At 43.2% G+C, this 25,076-nt stretch overlaps 1 protein-coding gene across 11 annotated transcripts in view; it reads left to right on the top strand.

Moving 5' to 3' along the window:
* The window catches only part of AAK1 (AP2 associated kinase 1), an 85,000-nt gene that overhangs the window by 53,563 nt on the left and 6,361 nt on the right, over positions 1 to 25,076 (top strand). For 2 of the 11 annotated variants that reach the window (XM_075174565.1, XM_075174566.1), the window contains 3 exons: positions 8,924 to 9,025; positions 10,683 to 10,784; positions 15,095 to 15,199. The exons of 2 other annotated variants lie outside the window; for them this stretch is intronic. In XM_075174565.1, coding sequence (XP_075030666.1) covers positions 8,924 to 9,025; positions 10,683 to 10,784; positions 15,095 to 15,199 — 309 coding nt within the window. Of the gene's footprint in view, positions 1 to 1,633; positions 1,882 to 8,923; positions 9,026 to 10,682; positions 10,785 to 15,094; positions 15,200 to 16,778; positions 18,877 to 22,300; positions 23,002 to 23,682; positions 24,500 to 25,076 lie in introns of those variants that run through there. 7 more of the 11 variants (XM_075174567.1, XM_075174568.1, XM_075174576.1 and 4 more) reach the window with 7 other exon arrangements.

Genomic DNA, 25,076 nt, shown 5'->3' with positions numbered 1-25,076 from the left:
TTCCAGAAGTAAAAGCGTGAGCCTTTACCCTTTGGTTACAAGAGCAGTGTTGTTCAGGAAGGCTTTCAGTACAGGCATAAGTGAGGCTTTTATTTGGTATTTTCCCTATTTGTCATACAGAGCCAGTTTTGTTTTCTCTCTGTGCTCTAAACCTGTGACAGCTGAGGGTCTGGCTGAGAGCTCAGCTTCTTTTTTTGCTTAAGCCACAAACTTGCTCCCTTTGCTGGCACCTGAGAGCGCAGGTGGCATCGCTTGACTGTTGGCCAGAGACCTCCTTGGGCTTTCTCACCTTTCCTCTGTATGCTCAGAGGGACAGATGAGCCTTTCTATCACAGATTCCCGAGAAACAAGTAAATGATGCTTAACACATGACAAATAGCCATCGGGTGCATCCCCAGACAGCCTAAATATGTTCAAACGGAGGAGCACGCTGCCGTGGAGCTACAGCCAACAGATGTGGCTTTAAGTACGACTGCTCGCTTGTAGGTTTAGCGAGATCACGCTTTTGGTTCTGTGTAGTCAGTTAAATGTGTACAGCAAGGACAAACCTTGGACGGCAGGTTCTAGCAGACTCTCCTGTTTGCGTGGATTACGGCGCTGGAGATGTGTGATATCCTAGAGGAGGTTGTTTTTCATTTGTTGTGGGTAAGGGCTTCTCGGTAAGGGCTTCTAAAGAGGTAACGTAACGTAGCACCCTATAGAAGGCAGAAATACCAGCTCTGGACAACAATCAAATGGAAGTAGGATGGTTTTCAGTATATTCCTCCTTCTCCAATGCGTAATGGCTGCAATTCTTAATGGAATTGTAACTAGTAAGAGGAGCCGGCAAGGGGGATGTTAAAATATGGCAAAACATCTGCTAAAATAAGGGAGAATTAAATATTCATGCTGAAAACATTTTTCCTTGTGCATGTGTAGGAAAGTGAGCCAAGTTCTTCTTAATAAGCTTATTGCAGGCTTCACTGCTGATTAATCATAATGGGGTATTTGATCAGAATGGTAGTTTTTCTGCTACGTGTGGCTATGTCTATCAGTATGAATTTGGCTCGTACGAACACGGGAAGCTAAATTTTGCACAGGGTATTCTGGAGACCTGCAATTAAACTGAGTTATGAAATTTCAAGACAGATGTTCCCTTTGTCATTGAGGCTTCGCTCCATGGATAGTCCCCAAAACTAGGGTTTTTATGCCCGTTATGTACAGTAGGTTTTGTTTCTTTTGACTTCATTTCTATTGGCGTGAATGGACTTCGGACTCAGTTCTGAAAACCTGCTTTGCAGAAGTATTTAATGAGAGGTTTGACCCAGAGCATGTGGATACTTGTGCTTTAGCCCATGACCCTTATTAACTGCTGAAATTGAAATGCTTAAGTGCTGTCTTGACGTAGTTACCTGCACTCTTCAGTCGGGAAGAGTCATCTTAGTGTCAGGAAAGGTTTTAGGTATATCCTTTTGACTCTGGAAACATCTGCTGAGATAAACAAGTTTTTGAGTAAGTGAAGAGTGGACCCAGTGAAACGCCCTCTGAGATACTGCCAAAAATACTCCTTTCCAACTGTTTGGGTTGGTTGGTTTGGGGTGGGAGGGGGGTGTCTCCTTCTTGCTTTATTTCCAGATAAATATTCTTCTCCCAGGTACCCTGTGCTATCAGCAGTCCTGGCTTATTGTCTGCAGAAGAGGAGAGAGATGAGGCGGAGGGTGTGGGTCCTTGGCAGCAGAGCAAGCAAGGAGAAGTTGCTGAGCAGCAGCACTGAGGCGTAAGAGCTGAGGAGGAGAAGCTCTGCTGCTCCCTGTTACTGGACGGAGGACAAACTCCCCCGTGTTGTGGATTGCACCGCACTGGTCCATGTGTGGGCCGAGTCGTGTGTGTGCAGGGTGGTGGTAGTGGTGGCCTCTCTGCATCAGTACCGAGTACAGTGCTGTCTTTACGCAACGAGTCAATCTTTTTTACCCTCTTTCAAAACAGAATGGATCATTCTTTGCGAATTTACACAACTATTTACTCCCTGCAATAATTCAGCATCTTAGCTGCAGCTGAGAGACAAATGTGTCTTTAGTGTAGTTAGTTATTTGTTTGAAGCACGGCCTCTGCAACATTGTCTTGGCCATAACAGAAAGTGAGATAAGAGAAATTCCATGTCCGGCACAGCTACGTAAACATGCAGACATAGCCGGGGAAGGAAACACAGGCCAAGAAAGCATGCCTGTGCCATCTGGTACACACTGGCTTCACATTTTTGATGAAAAGGCAAACGCGGTGCTTATTAAAGAGTCACTATCATGTTGCAGTTCTCCGAGGCTTTTAACTAGCACTTTGAGGATGATTTTTGCCTTTTTTATTTCCTTCAAATACTCACAGACTTGTGTGTTTTTACGTTAGCCCAAGAGGATGCTTCTCAGGGCTAAGGAGGTAGGTAACTTGCAGTGCAATGTCAAAACAAAATGCATCCGCACCCTTGGCCTGTTTCTAGAGCTAGCTGTCAAAAATGTGTGGCCCTGATTACCATTCCTGCTCAAAGCATAATTGGCTTCAAAACCAGGAGTTTTAAGCAAAACTTGATTTTTCTTGTTGTATTTTAATGTGTGGCCTTCAGGAGCTGGGTTTCCAAGCTTTCTCTGCAGGGTGCTAAAGCAGTGTTGCGAGCTGGAGGTGAGTTTCAGGCTACTGCAACGTTTGAAGAAGTGGAAATGGGAAAGAATTGTGAAGTGTTGAGATCAGACTGCTGAAGCTGGCAGTTTCTAGCACCTGGAAACATGAGCTAGGACTCAAGCCATTGACCTCCATGTCAAAATGCACAAGTTCAGCTGCTTTAACAGGGCCGCTATTACTAGCGTAGGAGGGCTTTCTTATTTTTTGGCACAAAATACTTGATGAAATGTTTTTAATCAGCATAACTCTCTCTACCCCAGGCCCATAAATTCTGAGAAGATAACTGTATGCCCACCTATGTCAGGGTGTTTATAACAGCTGTAAAAGAAAAGCTGTATTTCTAATAAGAACTTATATTTGTACCAAGATGGCACGTTGAGATAAAATAATTGCAGACATGCACAAACACATATTGATGTGTACTAACGATTTGAGTTTACATCTTGAGTCGGGAAAAAGCAAAAGGGGAACTACTCATCTAGTAACTTGATGAATTAATTGCCATATTATTAACTGAAAGTATAATATGGTGTTTTGATGATTTGGAGCAACAGAGCCAAAGCCACTGGAATCCCAACTAAATGAGTGTAAATAGTATCTAGTGTTGTTTCCGTCTGGGTTTTGAGTTTGATCTGAAGGAGTATTATTTGACAAATATTTGAGATCTTGAAAGTTAAACTGAAATTGTTTGATTTTGATCTCGTAAGGAGCCACTATTAAATGTTGTCCTGCTATTCTCTATGGTGTTTACAAAGTCACGTGCATGTGTATTTAAAGCATGCCAATTGCTGTATTTTTTTCTTCTCTTTCTATTTGTGCTATGTAAGAAACAATTCCATCTGACAGAAACTCCATTAGGAAAATTAAAGTCCAGTGCCTTCCTTTGATTAGTCAAAGTCCTCTGTTGCTTAATAATGCGCAGGGCTTCCTTTAATCTTTAATACTTGATGAATCAATAGGTAGAAATCTTCCTGAGTGACTAATCTATACCTACCTTGGTAATTTGCCTTCCCACTCGCAGCACAGTTGACTTGGCAGGATTTTTACAACCTTGTCTTTCTTTCTCAGTTGACATCCGAAGAAAAGAACTCTGCTGTGTGCTCTATTGAATTGTCTTTCTTTTTGCTATTCCTCCGCAGTACACGAGTGAGTAACGTTCTTACTGTGTGCGGTGTCTGGCTGGTGGACTTCTTTGGCTTTGAGATGTTGCATCTTGATTGTTCAGTGTGTTACCAACGTATGACAGATTTCTGCCCTCTGTTCCCTTTTTAACTTGCAAGTTCTCAGGAATCTTTTTGTTCTTTCTAATAGCCTGCTCGAACTAAAAACCCATTTGCCTCCCTTGTCTCTTGATTTATATTTTTTTCATAATTCTAGTCCTTCTTAAAATGCTTTCTGCGTATACCTTGTCGCTTAACGGATATATCGCCAAGTATAAATGCAGCATGCCAACTTGTAGTCTTTGGCAGTGGTGGTGTTGCAGATGCAAAGTCTGTGCAAATTGACTAATTGTAAATCTCAAAAATCAGATTTGTGCATGCGTTGGAAAAGAAGGGATTTGAAGAAAAAGGTTAAAATTTTCCCACTGGATTGTCCAAAGCTGTGCTCCTTAACCTACGCATGATTGATCTTGCTTTCTTGTCCCATGATATAAATCCATAGTTAATTCTGCTGATGCTAAATGGCATTACTTCCTTCTTATGTTGGTGCAAATCAGAGGAAAGGCTCTTGCTTTCATTCCTGGAGGAAGTGATTTGGTTTTCCAGTCTCTGAAGCTACCGGCATCTGCTATCTGGGGATGCCTCTGAGAGCTGTTAGCTGTAGGCTCTTGCTTTGCTTTTTCTGCAATGTGTTTTGCTTACTCTGACTATGATAGGAAACAATCAGTAATTTTTTACTGTGAGGAGCTGGGAACTTAGGAAGAAAGTGAAACATTCGTCTAAAGGCCGCACTATGTGGCTGGGCTTTAGCTCTGGGAAGGATTGATAGGGCACTTCCTAATCCCTCCTGCATGCTTTTAAGCTTAGACACCTTCTTAAGACTTGCTAATGAATCTTGCTTACTCAGCCAGCATCCTTACTAGCTGATGCAAAGCCATAGCAAACTTGCTGCCATCCTGTCAGGACTGAAAATGGGCAAAGTGGAAAACCCAACAGAAAATGAAATACCAATGGTCAGATCGATCCTGAACCTGAATCAAGCTTACTTTCCCTGTGACCTGGAAAGTACCTGGCAGATTTTCGGTAGGCTGGCTGGGGAAGAGGACGCCTCCGAGAGGCAGCCTCATGTGGGAGCAGAGTTATCGATTAAAACACACGTTTCCCAGCTGGAGTTTGATAAAAGCCCTTCCTGAGAGCCCTTCAGGAGCTGTGTGATATAAAATGTCTTTGTATTGGGTTACATTTTCTTAACCTTGTTTATCCTCAGTCTTGTTAATATGTCTACATATGAATAATCTGGATATGTCTCTTGGATCTGAGGCAGAAGGACCTCTGATACTATAAAATCCTGAATTTAACTGCATGATGATTGATACAGAATGTGTTTTGCCCTGTCATGCTCCAGTCTGAGCTCTATACATGCACAAAATTAGTTGCAATGGGCCCTGAAACATAGAAGAAGTAGTTTCTGTTTGTTTATTTCTTGTTCCATTGCTGTTGGCTGCATAACTGACCTTCTTTGCCATCACCACCACTTCTAAAACGCAGCTTGTGGTTGTGTGCCCACATGCCTGGAGAGTCACAAGAAACTGGTACTGTAGTGGCAAAGCATCTCTCTTGTTTTTTCTCCAGTAGAAGATCTTTGCTAAGGGGGTGGCAGATGGGAGAGGGTGTTCTAGAGAAGTACGTACCCACGGCTGTAGCCTTCATCTCTTTCTGCAAATGGCAGATACGTGCTGCGTAGCGTTTGCTTTATTGGTGGAGTCTGTTCTGCAGTTGATGATCACTTCATATACGTGCGACTTGGAACTGTTGTGTTTGTACAGATAAGAAAAACGAGACTAGTTATCCCAGTTTTTCCTCTTCTTGCACTGCTGTATTTCTTACTCATTCAAATTACTTAGCATTGCTGGCTTCTCACCATCTCAACCGTGACTTCACTTGCAGGTGAAGCAGCTTTTCTCTTGGAAATTAAAATTAAACTTCTGCTAGAGAATTCCCTTGGTAGCAGGACCCAAAATGCAGTTCAGTATCATGAGAGAGACTGTTTTTTCTTTCTAGGTCTGCAGATAGTTAAACTGCAGCTGCCTAATGTTCATGCGCAGGGAAACAGTCTAGCGTGCAGAAGATACCCTCCTTGAGTTACTGCTTTCATCATTGGAGTTACGGTGAAGCAGAGGCTTAAGAGCTGGGTTTATTTGCCACTGCAAAGGCATGTAGTGTTCTTGGACTTGGTTCTTGGTCTGATGTGGATTCAGAAAAACTTCCTTTAGCATATGTGTGGTTTTTTTAATAAGCATGTTGTGCTAAAGAGACCAAACCTAACACTTGTAGAGAAGGTCTTCCTGCTAACTAATGCAGAACCATGAATTTCGCTGGCCCTTCACTAACTTCTCCTTTGCTCCTAGCTGAATGTGGATTTCCCACCACTTAAAGCGACTGCTGTTCCTTTATCTCTTATTCCTACAGGTTAGTACAAGATGCAACACAAAACACAAGTCAGGGAAATGAACTGCTAGGCCTCAAAACAGACTGAGGCATCTGATTTTTTGTTACTTTTGGTATCTCCTTTCCCATTCATCCTGACACCTTCTTGTTTTTGTGAACTTCTCAGCCTCACTCAAAAGGGATGAAGTTCCTTTTAATCATGCCCTAAGAGATGCAGTGGCTACCCATAACAGCGTTGGCAGATCAGCACCAACAATGAAGGAAACAAGAAAGGAGATCTCGTGAGACAAGTAACAAAATAAGACAAAGAACCACTGACAGTCTAAAGTTTTGCATAAAACCAGTTGAGCCCAGGGGACAGGAGGGAAAAATAACTTGTAGGGAGAAGAACACCATGTTTATTCTCATAATTTCTGTGTTTAAAAAGTGTGGCTGAGCTCAGTAGGCAACTTTCTAGTACCTGACCAAGAGGCAGTTCCACTATGTTAAATGGAAATCTGCAGAAATGAAAAAGGAGGAAACTGTTTGGAAAGGTAAGGTTGAAGGAGGGAGACTTCAAGGAGCAAGGCACTTGGGAGTGGGATCATAAAAGAATGATTACTGTATATATGGGTTTGAAGGTGGAGGTTGACGCAAGTGCCTTGAGAAGAGCTGGGCATTGGCAGACAGGCCTTCTGTAAGAGTCTGTTTTGGAAGCAGTATTTTAGGCCTGAATCTCTAAAATGGGAATACATTCACAATGTACATATATGTCACTTCATAGCGTACAAACTTCGTCACAAAGCAGGAGCCAAACCCAATCTGAAACTCCCCAACTCTGGGACAATCCATAATTTCTCCCACAGTTGTGTCCTGTGCCTTGCTATCTGGATTAACTGATTTAAAATGCTGTTTAAGTACTCTGGGTGGATACCTGTTATCTTGCCGCTTCCCTTCTGGGAAAGGGAATTGAGCATGTTTCCCGTCGTCTTGTCCCCAGGTCTCTCTCCTGTGTTGTGTTATGTTTTCCCAACACGCTAATCAGTTCTATTTTTCTTAGCCCCCTATTGATAGCATCGATACCTCTTCTTGTTGCCAGCCCCTGCTCCCAGCCTCTCCATTCATCCAAGGAAAAAGCCCCTCTTTGTGCTGCTGAGAAGCCAAGTTCTGCAGTTGGGGTGCATTTTCTTTGGCAAATCTGACCTTTGAAATTGAGTATTCCTCATAGAGGTGGGAGGGTTTCAAGTACATTCAAGGCTGCTGTTCCCATCAGGTTTTTCCTTTCAGTTGACCTTCTTCAGGCCTTTAGTGATATAACAGCTGCCTCTTGGGTCGCTTTTTAAGTTTCCTTCCCCTCCTCGATGCTTTAGTGTGTTGGCTTGTGAAGTTTTTTGTGGGGAGTAGAATTTGTCCTGCTTTGAATAAGTAGTTCCAAAGCCGCTAGGCTATTTTATTATTTATGCAGGGCAATAAAAAAGATCGATGTTATTACCAAGTATGAAACAGTGCAAGTTAGGCTTTTCTTTGGCTTTCTCAGCGTGGTAAGTCTTTTATATAGTGGTATTACAGAGCCTGTGCTTTTGTGCAGTTATGAGCACGTTTTCTTTGGATAATAAATAATAACACCAGCCTTTGAACTCAAAGCATAAAATATAGACTTAAAAATTTTGTAACGCTATAACTGTGGCAGGGCCACAGCTCGTTCTAATGTCAGTTTATAAATGCAGTCATTTCAACAAGTTGAAATGGCCAGATTTGTCTGCGTGGGGCAAATTTTATCAGTGCTCTTCTACTGAAGGTGATTACTTCTAGCAAATCCTGAAAATGTTTTTTATCATCTTCTTCTGTGAAGAAACCCTGGTGAAAGCTAAATAATTAAGCTTGTTATTGAAGACCTGGTTAGTATGATTGCAAAATCACTCATCCACCAGATTAATAATTGAGATTAACTTTTTGCCCAGGCTATCTAAATTTCTTTGTGTGAAGGATAATGGGAACCACAGGAGTTGTACTGCTGAGAATGACATGTCTGATTTGAAACCTGATAGCTGAAATTATTAATTGGTAACTAGACAGCTGTTTAACCCACGGGCAGGCTCTGATGTCTGGCACTGTAGTGTCTCAACGATTTCTGGTTTTGCTTAAGCTCTTAAGGGCTGTAAGTATTCCATTCCTGAGCAAATTAATAGGTGTTGTATACCTAGCTCTAGCACCTTGGGCTTCTGATCACCTCTTCTGTTTCTTCTCATTATATGAAGACTAACAAAGACAAAGACCTCCCCAGTGTAGGAAGGTGAGAAGGGAAAAACCGCAGCTTTTCTTTTCTTTTTTTTTTAATTTGACTTTCAGTGGGTCATGTTAAGTGGTTAAGTGCTTTGGGTAGGAGTGAAAGAACTGCATGCTATTTTACAGTGGCTCCTTAGGGAGAGCAGCGCACAGTGGGTGAGGGTGTCCTCAGTTGTCTTAGATGACCGTGGCCAGCTGGTGAATAGCTGCCCTCTAATATCTCTCAGTGATAGTGTTATTTGCACACAAAATTGTGCAGATGCTCTTCTGAGGCTGACACACTGGACTATGAGCCACTGAATTGACCACCTGATTAATGTTGTCTTTTCTTGTTTTTGTTTTGTGTTTTTTTTTGCTTTTTTCTCTGTTGCCTGCCTTCCTCCTTTTCCCGCTTAACCCAGAAAAACTGATTGAGGGACTCAAATCTCCTGAGACTGCGCTTCTGCTCCCTGATATCCTGCCTCTCGCTGACCCCTTCGGTAGCACGTCAGATGCTGTGAATGGTAAAAATAAACTCAGGGCACCTCCTCCCCTCTGTCTTACATGGCATGTCTTGTCCCGCATGATAACTCTGCGTGTTTACCCCACTGGGCTCTCAAAACAGCCGCTGATGTTGGTGAAACACAATGTGATAGGAAGTTATGGATTATGCTGAGACAGGTCTGCCTTTTTCCCATGAGACTAGCATCTGAACAGCGAAGACTTCGTATTTGCATTTAAAATCTAGGCTTACGGATTTGGCACAATAACGTGGCATGGTTGTGCCTTGTGTGTTCTTCTGGTCCTGGTAGAAGAAAGTTAATTGTTGACTGAAGGAGAAGATGCAAAAAATCCCTCCCTGTCTGCTAAAGACTTCGTGTGTCACCAGGCACTGAGCGTGTCTGTCTCTCCATTGACCCTCAGCAGGATGAGGAGGACAGCATTGCCTTTGACCTGGGGCACACGCTGAGAATAAACGTGCTAGGCTGCGATGAGCCCGGATGCAACAGGCTGCAGGCAGTATAAAGATTTTGGAGTGTTGCAGAATCATATTTTGATCTACTTGCCAAATGTACTAAAGACTAATAATTGCAGGCTGCCGTTAGTTGCAATCAGCTGCTTTTGTGGTTTTGGGTCCCAGCCAGGGTCCCCTGGCTAGCTGGTTGCAACCAGCTAGCTTTGAATAGAAAGGTGGGAGATGAATCACTGTAATAGCAAGACTCTTTCTTTTTCTCCCTTTTGCAATTTCTGGCAGTTGTCTGAATACTTAGATAATGATCCTGCAAATCCAAGACACACACTGCTATGCAAACAAAAATGTTCATTAATCTCTCTTAGGCGACCAACTAGACCATTTCTGATCCTAGCATTTGAGTGCATCCTTGTTGTTTAGTTTAACTTCTTGGTCATTACCTTGACGTTGGTCCTTGAGGAAGAGACCCAGGCAAGCATTATACCTGGCTGGTGTGACTGTGGCAGTTATCTTCCACGTCTCTCCCCGTCCCCTTTATGGTTTCTATAAAAACAAATCTTTCTATCCAGCCTTTGTAAACATCGCATTTTGTATCCACATAATGGACATCAACATTAGATGATACTGGGGACTGGTGTTTTCAGTAAGACGTTGAGTTCCAAAACTTTATCACCTCTTTGCTCCACTGGGCACTCAAAATGAAAAAAAAAAAATCCCCTGTCTTGGCTTTTTACAAGCTTTACTGGGAGTATGCTAAGGGCTCCACAGTAGGTATTTTAATGATGTTACTTCTAATGCAAGGGGACTCCTTAAAGGTCAGTGTTTTCCTTTTGCTCGAAAAGGATCTTGCAAAAGCTTGTAGTTATTTGCTCAGCGGTGGGCCTTCTGCGTAGCTGCAAGGCAGGCATTATTAACCTCCCATTCCACCCTCTGGATATTTCAAATTGGGCTTGCACAAATTAAAATAAATAAATAAAAATCCCACAGAAAAACTCAAACCCAACAAGCACTAATGTGTGACAGTCTTCCCTCGTGATTAAATTAACATCGATCTAACTTCAGCCTCTTGTTGCGGCCGGCATAGCTGACATGTATTAAAGGGTCGCTAAAGGATTCAGACAACTGCCGCCTTAGTTCCTACTTATGCTGTGCCTTGCAAACTAACCTCTGGCTTCTTCTCTGCTCTGGTATTTTGCACATTTGGAAAGGAAAACCTGACGTAGCTGTTGAGAGTCTCATACCGGGCCTCGAGGCTCCATTGCCCCAACGCCTTGTGTCGCAGACCGAGTCGGTTGCCTCCAACAGAACAGGTTGGTGAGGCAGGGGGGTGGAGGGGGGGCAGGGATGCATCGTACCGGTGTGGGCTGTGTAAATCAGAAAGCACCGTCCGCTGAACCTAAACATCTCTTCTCGCCGCTTTTCCCACCCGGTGTAAACTGGGCTTGCTTGTGTGTCTTGTAAGTGGGTGCTGCGTGGTTCCTTGAAGGTCAATGTTACTTGTCTCCTTGTGAAGAACGGTACAGCATTCCTTCAGCCCACCGTTAGAGATCTGTAGGTGCCAGAGTATTGCTCTGATGAAGTGATTTTGAAATCTGGAGCGGTCACTGATTTTTGTCTGTTCCATTGGGGTGTGGTAGTAAGCAATTCATGTCCCTTTCTTACTGGGAAGGCCTTGATCTGGCCACTCTTGCAGCAGATGGACTCGACATCTTTTCAGAGGTCTCTTGTGAAATAGCCAGTGCAGTTAGTTTTGCCAGAGAGTCCCTGCAACTCTCTTTCCCTCTCCATGCTCCCCTTCACTCGCCCTACTCTAACCTGTCACTTGTGTGGGATTTCCTTGTTGTATACTCAGCTTTAGAGGGCAGTTAGCCCCAGAGAATGTGTTACATGTTGCAGAGCAGCAAGAAATGTTTTCCATCACAAAAAATGGTAGCTTTTGTGCTGGCTTTGCATCAAAGCTCTGTTTGTACTCTAAGCGGACGGGAACAGGAATGTGAGAATATGAGCTTAACGGTGTTTGTGTCCTGTTTAATGCTACCTTGCGGCCTTTGGATGTTAACCTGGATTCAGACTCTCTCACTGGGGAAGACTCTCTGCTTGACTGTTCTCTGCTTTCTAACCCTGCTGCTGACCTCTTGGATGAGTTTGCTCCCGTAGCTTTCGCAGCTCAACCTCACAAAGGTAAACTGTCCCTTTGTCTCTAATACCTAATCAGTCCTGGGGCTCGGTCTTCAGCTATCGTGGAGTGAAGCTGGTACTGGTTTACACATGAGATGCTTTGACCTGTGTTCTGGTGGCGTGGCTTTTTTTTCCCCCCAAGCCATTGTTTTGTTTTCTTCCCAAGCTAGTGAAACATGGAATGCACATTGAAGTACTAAGGGAAAAATATACATAAAAGTATTCAGCTTGACTGTAAAGACAAGGGATATCAAGAGAGGTGGCATCTTCCATGAAACAGGGATACAGCAGAAGGGATACAGTAGGCTTAAAGGGTAGGCTTTTGTACGCAACCCTTCTTCAGGTTTGTAAGTGAATGCACTCTGGTTTTGCTTTTTGCACATGGGATTTAAGACCTGCTTTTATGCTGCATTATGAATTCTGGAAGGGAGCCTGATAATCATCTCTACTGGTGTCACAGGTTTTTGAAACGAAAGGAATTTTTTTTGGTTTGTCAGAGTTGGCGTCTGTAGCATGTGACTGAGCTCTTTCAGGCCTGGAGAATGTTTTCCTTTTCAGAGGTTATCAGGAGTAGGTTCTTGAGTCAAAGTGCAGTGTCACAGCAAATATGAACGAAAGTCTGAGTGCAATATCCAGTTGAAAAAGGGAAGAGTTTCATAGTAACACAAAAAAGCAGAGCTGCAGAAGAGAAGCAGACTACGTGTGGTAATTCCTAAGAGCTGCACATCAGCCCTTACAGTACAGCAGTATTTGAGCTTGAGTAGAATGATGGAAATAATTGCGCAGTGATCAGAGTTCTGTTTTCTTTCCACTAACAAGCAAGAGTAGAGGACCCTGGGAAGCTGTACTAACTCAGATGGCTTTTTTTCCCAAGCTGCAGAGCATCCAGCTGAAATCTGGGCCCTCTCCATGCAGCGTGGCTGGAGCAGTGGCACTGGAATAGTTTGAAGAGCTATCAGCTGGAGTGCGACTTGCACAGTGAACTTTTCCTGCTGGGTTCTGGCACATCCCTGTTATGGACTAAAGCAGTTGTGAGCAGCGCATGTGTCCCTTGGGGACAATGCCAAGTGTTAGCGGATGACTCTCGCAGAAGCCAAGCTTGTAGTGAATATTGGGTAATACACATCCACCCGGGTGGGAGGGAAGACCGGGACTCCTGTGCTCCTTACTGCCTTGAAAAGAGAGGCCCAGAGCACAAATGCTAACTACTGGGTGCCCCTTGATGATGCGTTTTGCTTAGCTTGTTTGGTAAGTATCCCTATAGCAACGGAAAATGATCTGTCCTCCGAGGAATCGCTGTAAAAACAGTCTGTAATCAATTTTTACACTTGATGGCACTTCAAAATGAGTTTGTGTTTTTCATAGAGCTTTTGGGTTTAAACAAGCAGTTGTTCTAATTGCTCATTGCTATAATACACTTCCATGCCATTTTATTTTGAGTAAATGGCTTGAAATGTATGTCGAGCAGTTATTACTCCATGTCTGGAACATAGCAAAGCCAAAACATTGTTGGTGTGACTTAATGAGAAAATGAATTAAGAGATTCCTGCATAACTTCTCCCAGGCTGCCCCGCTGTTCCCTCTGGGATGTGAAAGGCTCACATTTGATGAGGAAAGTGAGACTTCTATTAGCGGAAGGGGGGGCAAAATATTAAAATCTTCCAAAACTCATTTGTGGCTTCTTTTCAAACCCTGCTTTTATAGCTCCTCTTTTATAACTGTACATCTGTCTCAATCTTTTTTTGTTTGCTTTGTTTATCCAATCCTGGCTTTGGTGATAGAAAGCACCTGTGGGACAGATGCTGCTGTCCATGGGTATAATCAGCCTGTGGAACCGCAACACTGCAAGTTATCAGTGGGACCAGGAGGGCTTGAAAAAGCAGCCATGGTCTGGGCATGGATTGATGCTCCAACCATGCCATAGCATCCTTTCCTTTGTGCTTTACTAGGCTGTTTTCTGGCCTCTGAATTTTTTGCTTTGCCTTCAGGATTCCTTAATTTGCATTTGCTGAATACAGCACCAAGCTGCATGTATGTGAGAGGGGAATATTCTTCTACTTATGGTGATACATAGTCATTAAGGTGAGCTCAAACACTTTTGAAGGAGTTTTGCCCAAATAGGGACACTCACCAGCCTTTCCCTCTCCTTAGGAAAGATAGTCCATAATTGAGCAGTGCTTCTTCAGTAGCTTGTGTACAGCAAACTCCAGAGCTATGATCAGTTGTGTGTATAAATGAAGTGAAATGGAAATAGGATGCTTGCAAAGGCTCCCAGGTAGGATGAGAAGAGCCACAAATAAATAACTCCAGAGACAGAGTGATGATAAGATGAGACTTTCGGTTAAGATGAAACGTCTTTGTGTTTTTTGGCACTTTACAGGCTAGTCTCCTATAAAATTTGTGGGTTTTCTTCCGGGTCTAATCCTCCAGAGGACAGTGTATTTCCACAGGTGGTTTTTTTGCATCATCTCACCCAAAACCTGTATTTGTCAGCTTTAGGTAAAGAGCTTTTATCCTTGATAAGAGTCAAACAGGAACGTTCCTGTTCCTTGGAAACCATCGACTTGTACGTGTCCTTGCTAGACTTTCAGAAATATTTCAGGTAGTAACTGAGAACCAGATTTTGGAAGGTATTTTAGGTATCTAAAGTAACAAGTAGTGATGCACAGCGGGAGTGTGAAAGTCCCTAAAGGTATGTAATTGCCTGATAAGGCAGATAAATGTCTCATCTACTGTGGAGATTGTTGAAAGTGCCTCCCACCCAGTGTCTAACTGCAGTTGACGTGGTTTGAAATCAATGGAATTATGTGCCAGAACGGCTCTAGGGGCCTTTAAAAAAATCTCTCTTGGTATCTAGTTACGTCTTCAGGCATTTAAACTCCTTGGAAATCTGACTTCATATTGCACTTCTTGTTTTATCACTGTGAAAGGTGAAAGCTCAGGGGGTTTGGCTCACGTAGATGACTGGAATTTCTTCTGTGTTTTTTTTCCCAGCCCTTTTCTTCTCCCTTGCGTGAGAGCTGGTAACTGGAGAGCCAGATTGCTCTCTCACACTGTACTAATATCTGGCAGCCACTGGATGAGGATAAAGAATACCTTCAATCCTTGGGAGGTTAAGCCCCAGGCTTTTACCACAGCTTTGAACTATGCCAATTGTTAAGCCTTCAGATTGGCCAAATTTTATTTTGGTTCACATGGCTTGGCTTGCTTTTTGTTTCGGTTTGTTTTTTTTTTTCGCCTCCACTTTTGTATTTAATTGGCTCTCTTACTTCTTACCTTCTTTACCAAAGACTTACCAACTTTATTTCACCTTTTAAATGAAACTCCTGCTTCTAAACCCTGTCTCTGAAACCATAAAGATGTTCTAACACTTCTTAGCAATTCTAACCAGCCTTTTCTGCTATCTTTGCTTCTTTACCTCTGTTTCTCCTTTATGCTGCAGAAGATACTAACCTGATATCAGGCTTTGATGCTCCTGAGGGCTCTGAAAAAGTGACAGAAGATGAGTTTGACCCAATTCCAGTGTTGATATCCAAAAATTCACAAGGTAAGCCAGGATTCGGGGGTGAAAAAGGGAAGGAAAAAAGGAAAAGTTCTGGGGCAGTGGTGCTGCAGTACATGTGAAGTAATTCAAATCGTAAACTGTAAGATACAACTGTCATTGTAGTATTTAGTGAGCTTAGTCTTTCTCTGATTTACATTGGCCTTGACATTTCTCTAGATTCTCTTTGTGAGAAGATTGCATGTCCAAAAAGATAATAGACGTGCAAGCATCTTTAGATCCCACAAAGTAATTTCTACCAGTCTGCCAGGCAGGGCACAAAATACCTCTGAGGCTAAAGTGCAACGGACAACTACGTTCTCCAACATCCTTATTTACTGTTCAAGCCAATGGAAGGAGGTCCTTTGACTTTTAAGTGAACTTGGCATGAGGCGCAAGAAAGGGAGATGATGATAATCTTTTATAACTCAGAAACTCCTGCTGAAAATGAGGTTTTTTTCACTTTTGACTGATGTCTTTCAAAGGCGCTTGTGGGAACTGAGTGTGAGCAGTTTGGTAGACGGTACCCACCTCCTTTGAAGAGCTTTGAGCAGTCAGAGTCCTTAGGACAGAGGCTGGAAAGTTTCTCCTTTTACAGCATTCCTGTCACCTAGATCACATTCACGTGGATCTTTGCAAATAGTTTCAGTCTTATGTAGGGTTAAGTCTAAGAAGCAGCGCTGTTTCCTTAAAAGAAATAATAGTGCTGCATTTTGTCGCTCTTGTAGGGACAGAAGTAGGCAGCGTTTTGCAGTCTAGTCAGTCAAATAGGTTTTCTCTCTGCAGTCACTCTGTTGAAAAGTTTTGATTACAGCTTTCAATATGCTAGCGTAGGTTTAGAAACATACTCCAGGGCTCCCTTTTTTGGTTGGTTTTGTTTTGTTTTTAGTTTGATGGTAGAACTTTTTTGACTTCCCTAACTCCCATTGTTGTTTACAGCAGGAATGTGCTGTACGCCTGCTCTGCATCTCATGCTAGCTTTCAAAGACTGACACTCATTAGAAAAAGTTCTCAGACATTAGAAACTCTGCTCCTGCTGAAAGTCAGAGAAGATTTCTACCAAAGTCAGGCCAAGATAGGCTACCTTGAATAAAGAGGAGCATCTTTCCTTCAGTATCAAAGCACCAGTTATAGAAAGCCACATGATAGCTCGACTCTCCTTGAAGTAGCTGGCAACTCAAAGAGGCTCTTAAAACAGCAACTAATTTTCAAGATTTAAAACTTTGAACAGTCCTTTCTATAGGTTGTGGGAGTTCTTTAATTGCTTTATAGATCCTTTAGTAAGGACAGAATTCTGCAGCTTGGATGTAAAGCCTGGGGAAAAAGAAATAGTTTGTAGAGATTTGTTGGCTGCTGTGATGTTTCTCCATGCAAGTCTAGTGAGCTAGGTTTGGGCGGTGGGGAGGGGGTGGAAGAGCAAGCAGGGGAATGTTGTTGCTATCGTGATGCAAGTAATGAGAAGAGCTTGAGCAAATTTTCTGTTTTGCTTTGACTTTTTTCTTGCTTACTTGCTCTTGAACATCTGAAACTGTCGTGTGTGTGTGTGTCCTGTTCAATACTGAATTCCTATCTCTCACACTTTCAGGTGGGCATTCTAGAAACAACAGTGGAAGCTCTGAGTCCAGTCTTCCCAACATAGCCAGGTCTTTACTGCTGGTGGATCAGCTCATAGACCTGTAGCAGTGACACAGTAGCAGACGCAGTTTCTGTAACGTACCTAATCCTCTGTTTTCATTTCCAGAAGAGTTACCTTCAGTTGTGGTTCTTTTGGGCTTTTTTTTTTTCTTCCCCCTCCTTAATGAAAAGAAAAACAAATCTGTCAACAGGAGACAGTCACCCACCTTTCTCCCCGTCTTCCCATGCCCTGGGAAAGATTCTGTCTCAGTTCTCCAGGTAGTCCTCTCTAAAGCTGGTAAAAACCTGTTTTGGTTCCTTCTGCACCTGTCTTTGCTAGCCCATGTCTAAAGGGAGCACCGTCCTTAGCCGCCCTGCTGAGATGTACACATAGCACCATGGAGAGCCTAACTGTAAATGAATTAGGTAATCGTAGCTGATGTATGATCCCTGCGTACAACAGACTCCTTTCTCCTTAGAGTAGCGCGTGAACAACTGTGTTTCAATCTTTGCGTTTGTGTCTTTGGGTTTGGTTTTTGTTTTGTTCCTGTTTTCTGATGAGTGGGCAGGAGGAAGGGGACAGGTGAAATTGGTAGGGAAGTCCCTCTCCTGCAGAATACAGGTTAGGAGAGCTGATGTTTCTAAATTGCCAGTGTATGCTTCAGAGGAGGAGAAAGCACCGAATTCCTCTGAAGTAGTCTTGCCTAGTACCTCTGGTGATGGTGCGTATGAAGAGAGTTTTCCGGACTGCCCCCAGCTAATGGTTTGCTGTTTAACAATCCTGCTTGTGAATGAACTGCGCTTCCTTGGGGGAGGGGAAAAAAAAGAAAAAAGAAAAAAAAAGAAAAGAAAAAAGAAAAAAAAACAAAACAGATTGTTAAAGCTGCAAAAACGACCCTAAGTGAAATATAACAAGGTTTTGAACCAAATACATGTGAGTATGGCTGTGACTAGCATTTTGTTGACCCTTTTTTGGATGAAAAGGGCATTGTGGCAGCAGCAGATGTATTTTCTGTGACTTCTTTTCTGTGTTTGACTGGAAAAAAAGAAAATCCCCCCAACCTACTGTAAATTGTGTATGAAACAAATTGTCCTACAGTTGTTTGTCTATTTTTAATCCTGGTTTTAGTCAAGCATCTGGTATCTGTTCTGGGTTCCCCGTTTTCTCTTGTAACCGCATATAGTGCAAACCAGTTAAGTATGGAACCATTTGTTTCAGTAGACAAAGATTACTGTGGACTTTATTCCACTCTTCAGTCTTTGCGGAACAAGCATGCACTTGGTTCAGATGGTTTGAAATAAGTGCCGCTACAACTTGATGGGTTTTACCTTTTCTTTCTCCCTTCACATGCTTAGTTTGTCAACTAGCTGGATACACTAAACTTGTTTTCATTGGCTTATGGTCATGAAGTCCGGAATTTCTATCTTGTATTTGAAAGCTCTTTCTGAACAGAAGGACTCTTCCTCTGTAGTGGAATAATTAATAGCTTACTGCTAACCTTGTGTATGTGTATGTAGCTGTATTAGTAAAAGTGCAGTTCCCCATGTGCGAAAGTATGAACGACTGAAATATGTATGTACTGACCTCTCGCTGAGAAGGAAAGAAATCAAAGTTTGTGACTCCTCCTTTCCTATCTCCAGTCTCCCCGCTATCCCCCCACCCCAACACTTAGTTTAACAAATTCTGTAAATAGAACTACCATCGATTGTGTCTGCTCTACATTACTCTTCTTTTAAAACCTACACTTAATAATAAAAGTATTGCTTAAGTGTGTTGTATCATTACATGTGTATACTGCACTTTCCAAGAGAAGCTTTACATGAGAACTATGGAAATGACCTTAGTAAAATTGTGGATAGAACTTTATTATTTTTTTGTTTTATATTCCTAAAGCACAGGCAAGCTGGACTGGAAAACATGAAGACGCTATAGATAGAAAGTTATTGTATAGTCAGATCTGAGATTATATGAAAAGAGAATGGATTTTAAAAAGTAACCATCTACTGTATATTAGAAACAAAGATTTCTGTGAATTAAAGTACTTTTAAAGAATGTTTAAGATTTTAAATCTAATGGCACTTGTTCAAGGGTTCTGGAAAAATTATAAATGCACTGGGTTGTTAATAATGCTATTAAATAAGCAGATGTGAATGTTTATTTTATTGCTTTTTCAAGTAGCTATTCATGGATGTGGGTGGGAAATATGATACAATGGAAGCATACATTTTTAGAGATGTCTATTATCTAGACCTCCTTCATCAGAAAATACTCACCACTTATTTGTGACATGGATGCAAAATGCAAGAGAGATAAAATGAGTGGACATTTGGGATGAATTTTAAGCTCTCCAAAAAAATGTGACTGTCCTACAGGCGTTAGGTTAGCGTTGGTGTGCTGCTCAAAAGTTGAGAGTTTGTGTGAAAGCTGCTGCTGTGAAGGAACAAATTGAACTTTCATCCAGTGTCCACATGGGAGAAGTTTGGTACCCAGCATTCCCGAAATGGCGTAAGAATGATTCTCTCTTATAGCTATGGTTGGAGCCTTGTTTGAAGCCACGGGAGATGTTTGTGTCCCCTTTTAAGGGTCGTAGGGTCAGGTGTTGTTAAGTAACAGAATACAATCCTCCAGTCAGCAAAATCACAGCAGAGCGATTCTCCTCTCTGCCCGGCATGTGCTGTTCATTCATGACGGGATGACAGAGGGGCCTTTCTGCCCTAACAGGCTGGAGCTGTAGTAGTGCTTTTGGCATTAACTATTTTGATGGATCCTCCTGATAGGATACTACAAATGCAACCACAGTACACGGAGCAATTTCCTTTCAAGTCAAGGTTGTGCTTTGGATGCGAGAATAAACTCTGGTTTTGGGGTGGCAAGATGTTCAAAGGAGTAGTTGGAATGTAGATGTTGGTTCTCGCTTACTCTGAGGGGGCTTGGGTTTTGAACGGCCCCGCCTTTGGAAATCTCCCCACTTCATCTTTTAAATGGATGAGCGCAAGTGTCGCACCCACAGTTCAGAGATCGGCAAGTTTATTGCATCTGACAATATCCGCTGTGTTGGGAGTCCTGTCCCAAAACCAGAAGGTGCTGCAGCTTCCTGAATTCTGGCTGTCCAAGTCTTCATGGGGTTCCTTGGGAGCTGGCCGAGTACGAGGGAATTGGCCAGGGCTGCAGGCACTGTGCAACCTGCTGGAGAAGTCTGTGAGATGGGCAGAAGAATCTTAGCACGGGTGGCTTTGTGGCAGATGTTCTGCCTCCTCTAACAGCCCATTTACCTCAAGCAATGGCAGCTTGAGTGAATCTCTGTGTAGAGCAAAATTATTTTTAGAGGGGGCTTCTTGTAAATGAGTGATGATGGCATTCTTCAGCCTGAAAGCTCGCAGGATATTGCCTCCGGTGACTTTCCAAAACCACCTTATTTAAAAATTGATTAAAAAAAGTTTTTGTTATTACAATGAAAGTTCAGATGCGATTCAGACCGAAGTCAGAGTTCGGCAAGTTTTGGGGTATCCAAGCAAACGTAAAATGTGGAGCACGTGGACCTCTGACTACAGAAAACGTCATCAAGCACAGTGTGCTGCAGTGGCATCTGAAGCGTGTGTGTGTCTGGAGCAAGTTATTTTCTTTTTAGCCAATACATTTTCTAGTTCAGGAACTCTCATAGGAATCTGTCAGAGTTGGGGAGTAGCTGGCATGGATGTGGGGGAAGCGTGAATGTAACACGGGAGAGTGCTCTGATGAGTGAGGCTTATCGGTCAACTCCGTTACCAGTGATCGGGTGAGTCGAGTTCCCGTGAATTCTCTTTGAGGTGTGTGGGCACTGCACATTAAAACTGCATCACTCCAGCAGGAAACATAGACTTGGGGGGAGGGGAAAAAAAAAAGTGTTTTCTTTGTATTTATTTTTTGTTCCTGTGCAGTCTATTTCCGTAACTGAAAGAAGCTGTGCTCTGGGGACAGCCGTGCCTACGCGCAGGAGCGCAGACTCCATGCACAGCATCAGATCTCATTGTTCCTTGGGAGGAAGGGTGGGTTGCTTGGCTGGGGTTGTTTTAAGGACATTACCGATGTGTGACTTGTGCTCCTGCCTTGCACAGGAGGGAGTTTAACCCCTAGAAACTCCCCTTACGTTTGTCTCAGAGGGTCACAGATTGCATCTTAAAAGTGACTTGCATATGTAACACTTGGCTTGTGCACAGCGCAGATGAGGGGGAAACCAAACGCTGCTGTTAGTCTCCAGTTGGCCAGCCTTGCTCGTAAACTTGCTGGAATGTGGTGTGTGGGGTTGGTGCGTTTAACACCTGCCCTGTCTCGCTTTGCATGGTGCAAATGACTGTACAAGTGTGCCAAAACTAGAACATTAAATTCCTTATCTTCTGGAACTGAAGAACCCTGGATCTGCTCCCAGATCTGCCACTGTGCAGTGACTTTGGGCAGAAACGCTTAATTCTGCTATCCAAATTGTTGTCCAGTGACATAGTGATGGTGATGCTGACCTTTGGTGTTCTGCTTTGGTACCTCCTTGCTGAACACACTGTATGGGCGTAGTTCTCTATTGTTGTTTAATGATATTGCTTCAAGGAATCGGAATACAAGGAGAAACTCCACCGTTTCAAGAACAACGGAATGAGAAGTCTTTTGGCCCTTTTTAAATGCCAAACTAGTAATCTTGCGTACTAGTAATGGTGCCGATTTTTAGCTACCTGTTACCATATGTTGAGACCTTCCTGACTTTGGCTTGATGAAATCAGGAGAGTTACTCAGTGGAAGAGTAGCTTTAGGCTCTAGGAATGCCTCTGTCTCCCCTGACTTTCTTGTTCTGGGCTCTGCTCCAGAAATGAGATCATCATCTTGGTGACTGCTCTGCCTCCTTGCAGCCCCCTGTGATAGGGAGAGTAAATCTTTTATAGCTTTCCTGTTAGTTATTTCAGTACTTTGCCATTTCAGTGCACCGTTTTCCTCAAAAGATGGGGGAACTCCATGTGTCAGTGCGGTAACTCAGGGGTAAATGGTCTTTTCTTCAGGTTGCTATCTTGAATACATGCAGGGTGTATTCCCGGGGTACCAAGCGATAAGTGTTTTTATCCTGCAGAAAGAGTATAGTTTAGGAATTGTTTCTTCAGTATGTATATCTGACCCTGGAATAAAAAAATACACGGATGTTGTACAAGGGTAGAGAGAAACCTTATCTATGAACTCAAGCTTCTGTAAAGAATTTATGCTGTAAAGCTTGCAGCTGTTAGGAGTGTGCATACATTAAAACCTGAGCATTAATTGATAACGTAAGGGATGCTTCCCCATGAAGTAACACACAGATCTCGGGAGTCCGGAGGAGGAGGGGACAAAAGAGGCAGCTGCCCATTGTCGGCGTCCGTCTTGGCATAGGCAGATGTTAGGAAATGCTGCCTCTGCAAAAGAGGCATCTCTTGTTGCACGAGGGGTTGTGGGTGCTTTGTGTGTTGATTCAAGCGAACCATCTGCCTGTGTCTTTTCAGGCCTCTTGCATAGTGTGCCCTTGGTGTGAATGGGAGCCGAGACATCACAGAGAAGGGGCAGGACTTCAGACAAAAAGGCACTGTCTTAATTTCACAAGATTTGTCCTTTACCCTCACGCTGTTATCAGCTCGTGGAGTGACCCCTTCTCTCCTTTACTGTAACACAGAACAAAACTGCCATGCCTTTTCATATGAAACCGTTCCTCGAGCGCTTCAGTCTCGCTGGTCTCTGATCTCAGACCTGCCGAAGCATCCGTTGGCGCTGGCTAACTTAAATTCTCTGTCGTCCTAAAAGTTATGCAGCATGTGCCTCTGAAAAGTTCGTCTGCAAAGCCTGTAGCTATGGCTGCTTACGGGAATGCACTGACCTTGTCTCGTTAGCTCTAAGCTGACCTTTACACAAAGGGGTTTGGGGTTTTTGGGTTTGATTGCAAACTTCAGTGTCTAAGCATGGCTCAGACCTTTTTTAACATACGAGGTTAACAACTGTGAGAGGAGATGTCTAAGCCACTGTCTAGTTAGACATGCACCCAGATGTTAGCTAAGGTAAAATGCTGGCATGATGTTGTCTTCCTTGTTGTAGTGATGCTGCCATTGCTCCCTCTGGGACTGTCCCTTTGCTTTCTGCCAAAGGAAACAAACTGAGGGAACCCAAGAACGTGAGAAAGAAAAGGTGCCTGAGATCAGTTACTGTGGGATGGTGTCTGGAAGCCAGGTCTTCCCCCTTCGACATCAGAAAAATAGAACATGGAAGTGTAGCTGGTGCTCCTCTCTTGTCAGTAAATCCCCAAACTTCTCAGGTAACCCACTGCATTTTAATATCGCTGTGCCCATTTTTGTGGTTTTCAAATTGTCGGGGCCCTTCCCTTCTTGCTGTATTGCCTAGCAGCTTTGAGTGAAACCAGCTCCTAACTGAAGGCTGGAACGAGCTCCTACCTAAGCATCGCTTCATTTTTTCCTCCCAGAATAATTCGCAACTCCTGTACTGGCCTTAGCAAGGGAGAAGACTGCTTCCAAGCATTCGGTGCCCTTCTCACTTATGATGGGCAGAGAGAGCAAGAAAAGATTGGAAAAAGTAACTTTTCTGAGAGTAGAGCGTTCTGCCTATCATACAGCATCTCCAAGCTCAGAGACGCATGCTGCTCCTGTCCTAAGCAAACGGGCTTATATCTTGTCAGCCCTTCTCTTACTCGGTCCTAATGTCATCGCTTACATGAACATAGACACCTACTAACGCAAGTAGCTCCTTAAAAAGAAAATTCTGATCAAATGTTTGCGCTGTTCTTGTGAAAAATGGGTCATTGGTTTGCATTGGCGTAATGTTCACCATGATAAATGCCTTTTTCCTTCCCTTGCTTTCCTGTACGCTATATTTCGATGAGGACTGGGTAATTCAGAGGCATTTGCGTGATGTGGCAACCGGTCTTGCTCTGCTTCAGCCTGTATTCTCAAAATCTCACAATAATACCAGGTAAATATACAACCAGCCTCCTGGAAGAAAACCACACCATAGACGTGTTGTTCCTGTAATCTGAGATTAGCATCTAAGGTTAAACCATTGCTGACAACATAGGCTTCAGGAAAGATAGACAGTATTTTTGTAGAGTAACTTATAAAATGTTCACATATCTACACTGTCTTTATTTAGCAGTGTAATGTATCTAAGTGAATAGTTTCCCAATAAATACCGATTTTGATGCCTAATGAATGACTGCTGTGTCTTTAATTGTGAGAAGTGACTGAGAACGGGTTAACTCGCGTACGTCTACGGACTTGATCAAGAAACGGTGCCTTGCGGGCTGCGATGGGTGTGCAAACGTGAACGATTAACCTGGGCAGAGTTTGGACGCGACGATGCTATTTTGCCACAGCGGGGCGGGTTGGTTAGTACCTCGCTTCTCCATCGCTCGGTGGATACCAAACAACATCCTTGCCCTCCTCGTTCTTCCTGCAAAACTGCTTAGTTTTCATGTGCCTTTTTCCTATCCTCTTGCTAACATGAGTCCAATGACATGCTCCTAACCTGCCAATAGTTCTTTGAAGGTAAGATATCTTCTGTTCTGTCTGTGTGAGTCGTAAGGCACACAGCCCCATCTCGGGCTCTTGTAACTGGGGAAGAGCAGAACAGCAAGCCTCTCCCCGCACTGTTGTGTTACACTAACACAGAAGCAAGCCAGATCGTTATAGTTATGTTAGATACTTGATCTGAAGTCATGGTGTGGATTGCTTAAAATCATTTGTCTTGCAGTGGTTTAAAATAATGCTGCTATAGTTACCAGGATTCATTAAAAGCTATAGGCTGACCTTCATTCTTTGAAATGTGTATGTTGTAGAGCATCCCTGCGTATTTTACATGCCTGAGTGTAATTCCACGTATCCGTGGGATGGCTCACAGAAATAGAGGCTATGCCAAGCTAGATACCTGCTCGTAGGGCAGTCAGTAAGCAGCGGTGCAGAATGAAATGACAAAAATTGTCTGTTTGCTGGAGCCTCAGTCCAGCCAGCAGTGTTACGAAGTGAAAACCTCTCTGGTGGTGGTGGTCATCGTGGGTGGCAGAGAAAACCTTGTGGAATGGTGCTGAGAGAGTGCTGGGTGTGCCCATTCGTGTGTCAGACATCTTCCATCTCTTTCTGAAAACTGGTACTTGTGGTGTCCCCGAGCCGTGAGGCAGCGTCGAGTTGTGTGTCGGTTTGTGTGTCGTAAATACCTTCCCTGGCATTTTTATTTTCTTTTATTTGCCCTCCCTCTCCTTCCCATTTTCCATGCGTGATGGTG

The sequence above is a fragment of the Calonectris borealis genome, chromosome 27 (assembly GCF_964195595.1).
Source record: "Calonectris borealis chromosome 27, bCalBor7.hap1.2, whole genome shotgun sequence".
Taxonomy (NCBI): Eukaryota; Metazoa; Chordata; class Aves; order Procellariiformes; family Procellariidae; genus Calonectris; species Calonectris borealis.
This window is presented reverse-complemented; position numbering and strand designations above follow the sequence as displayed.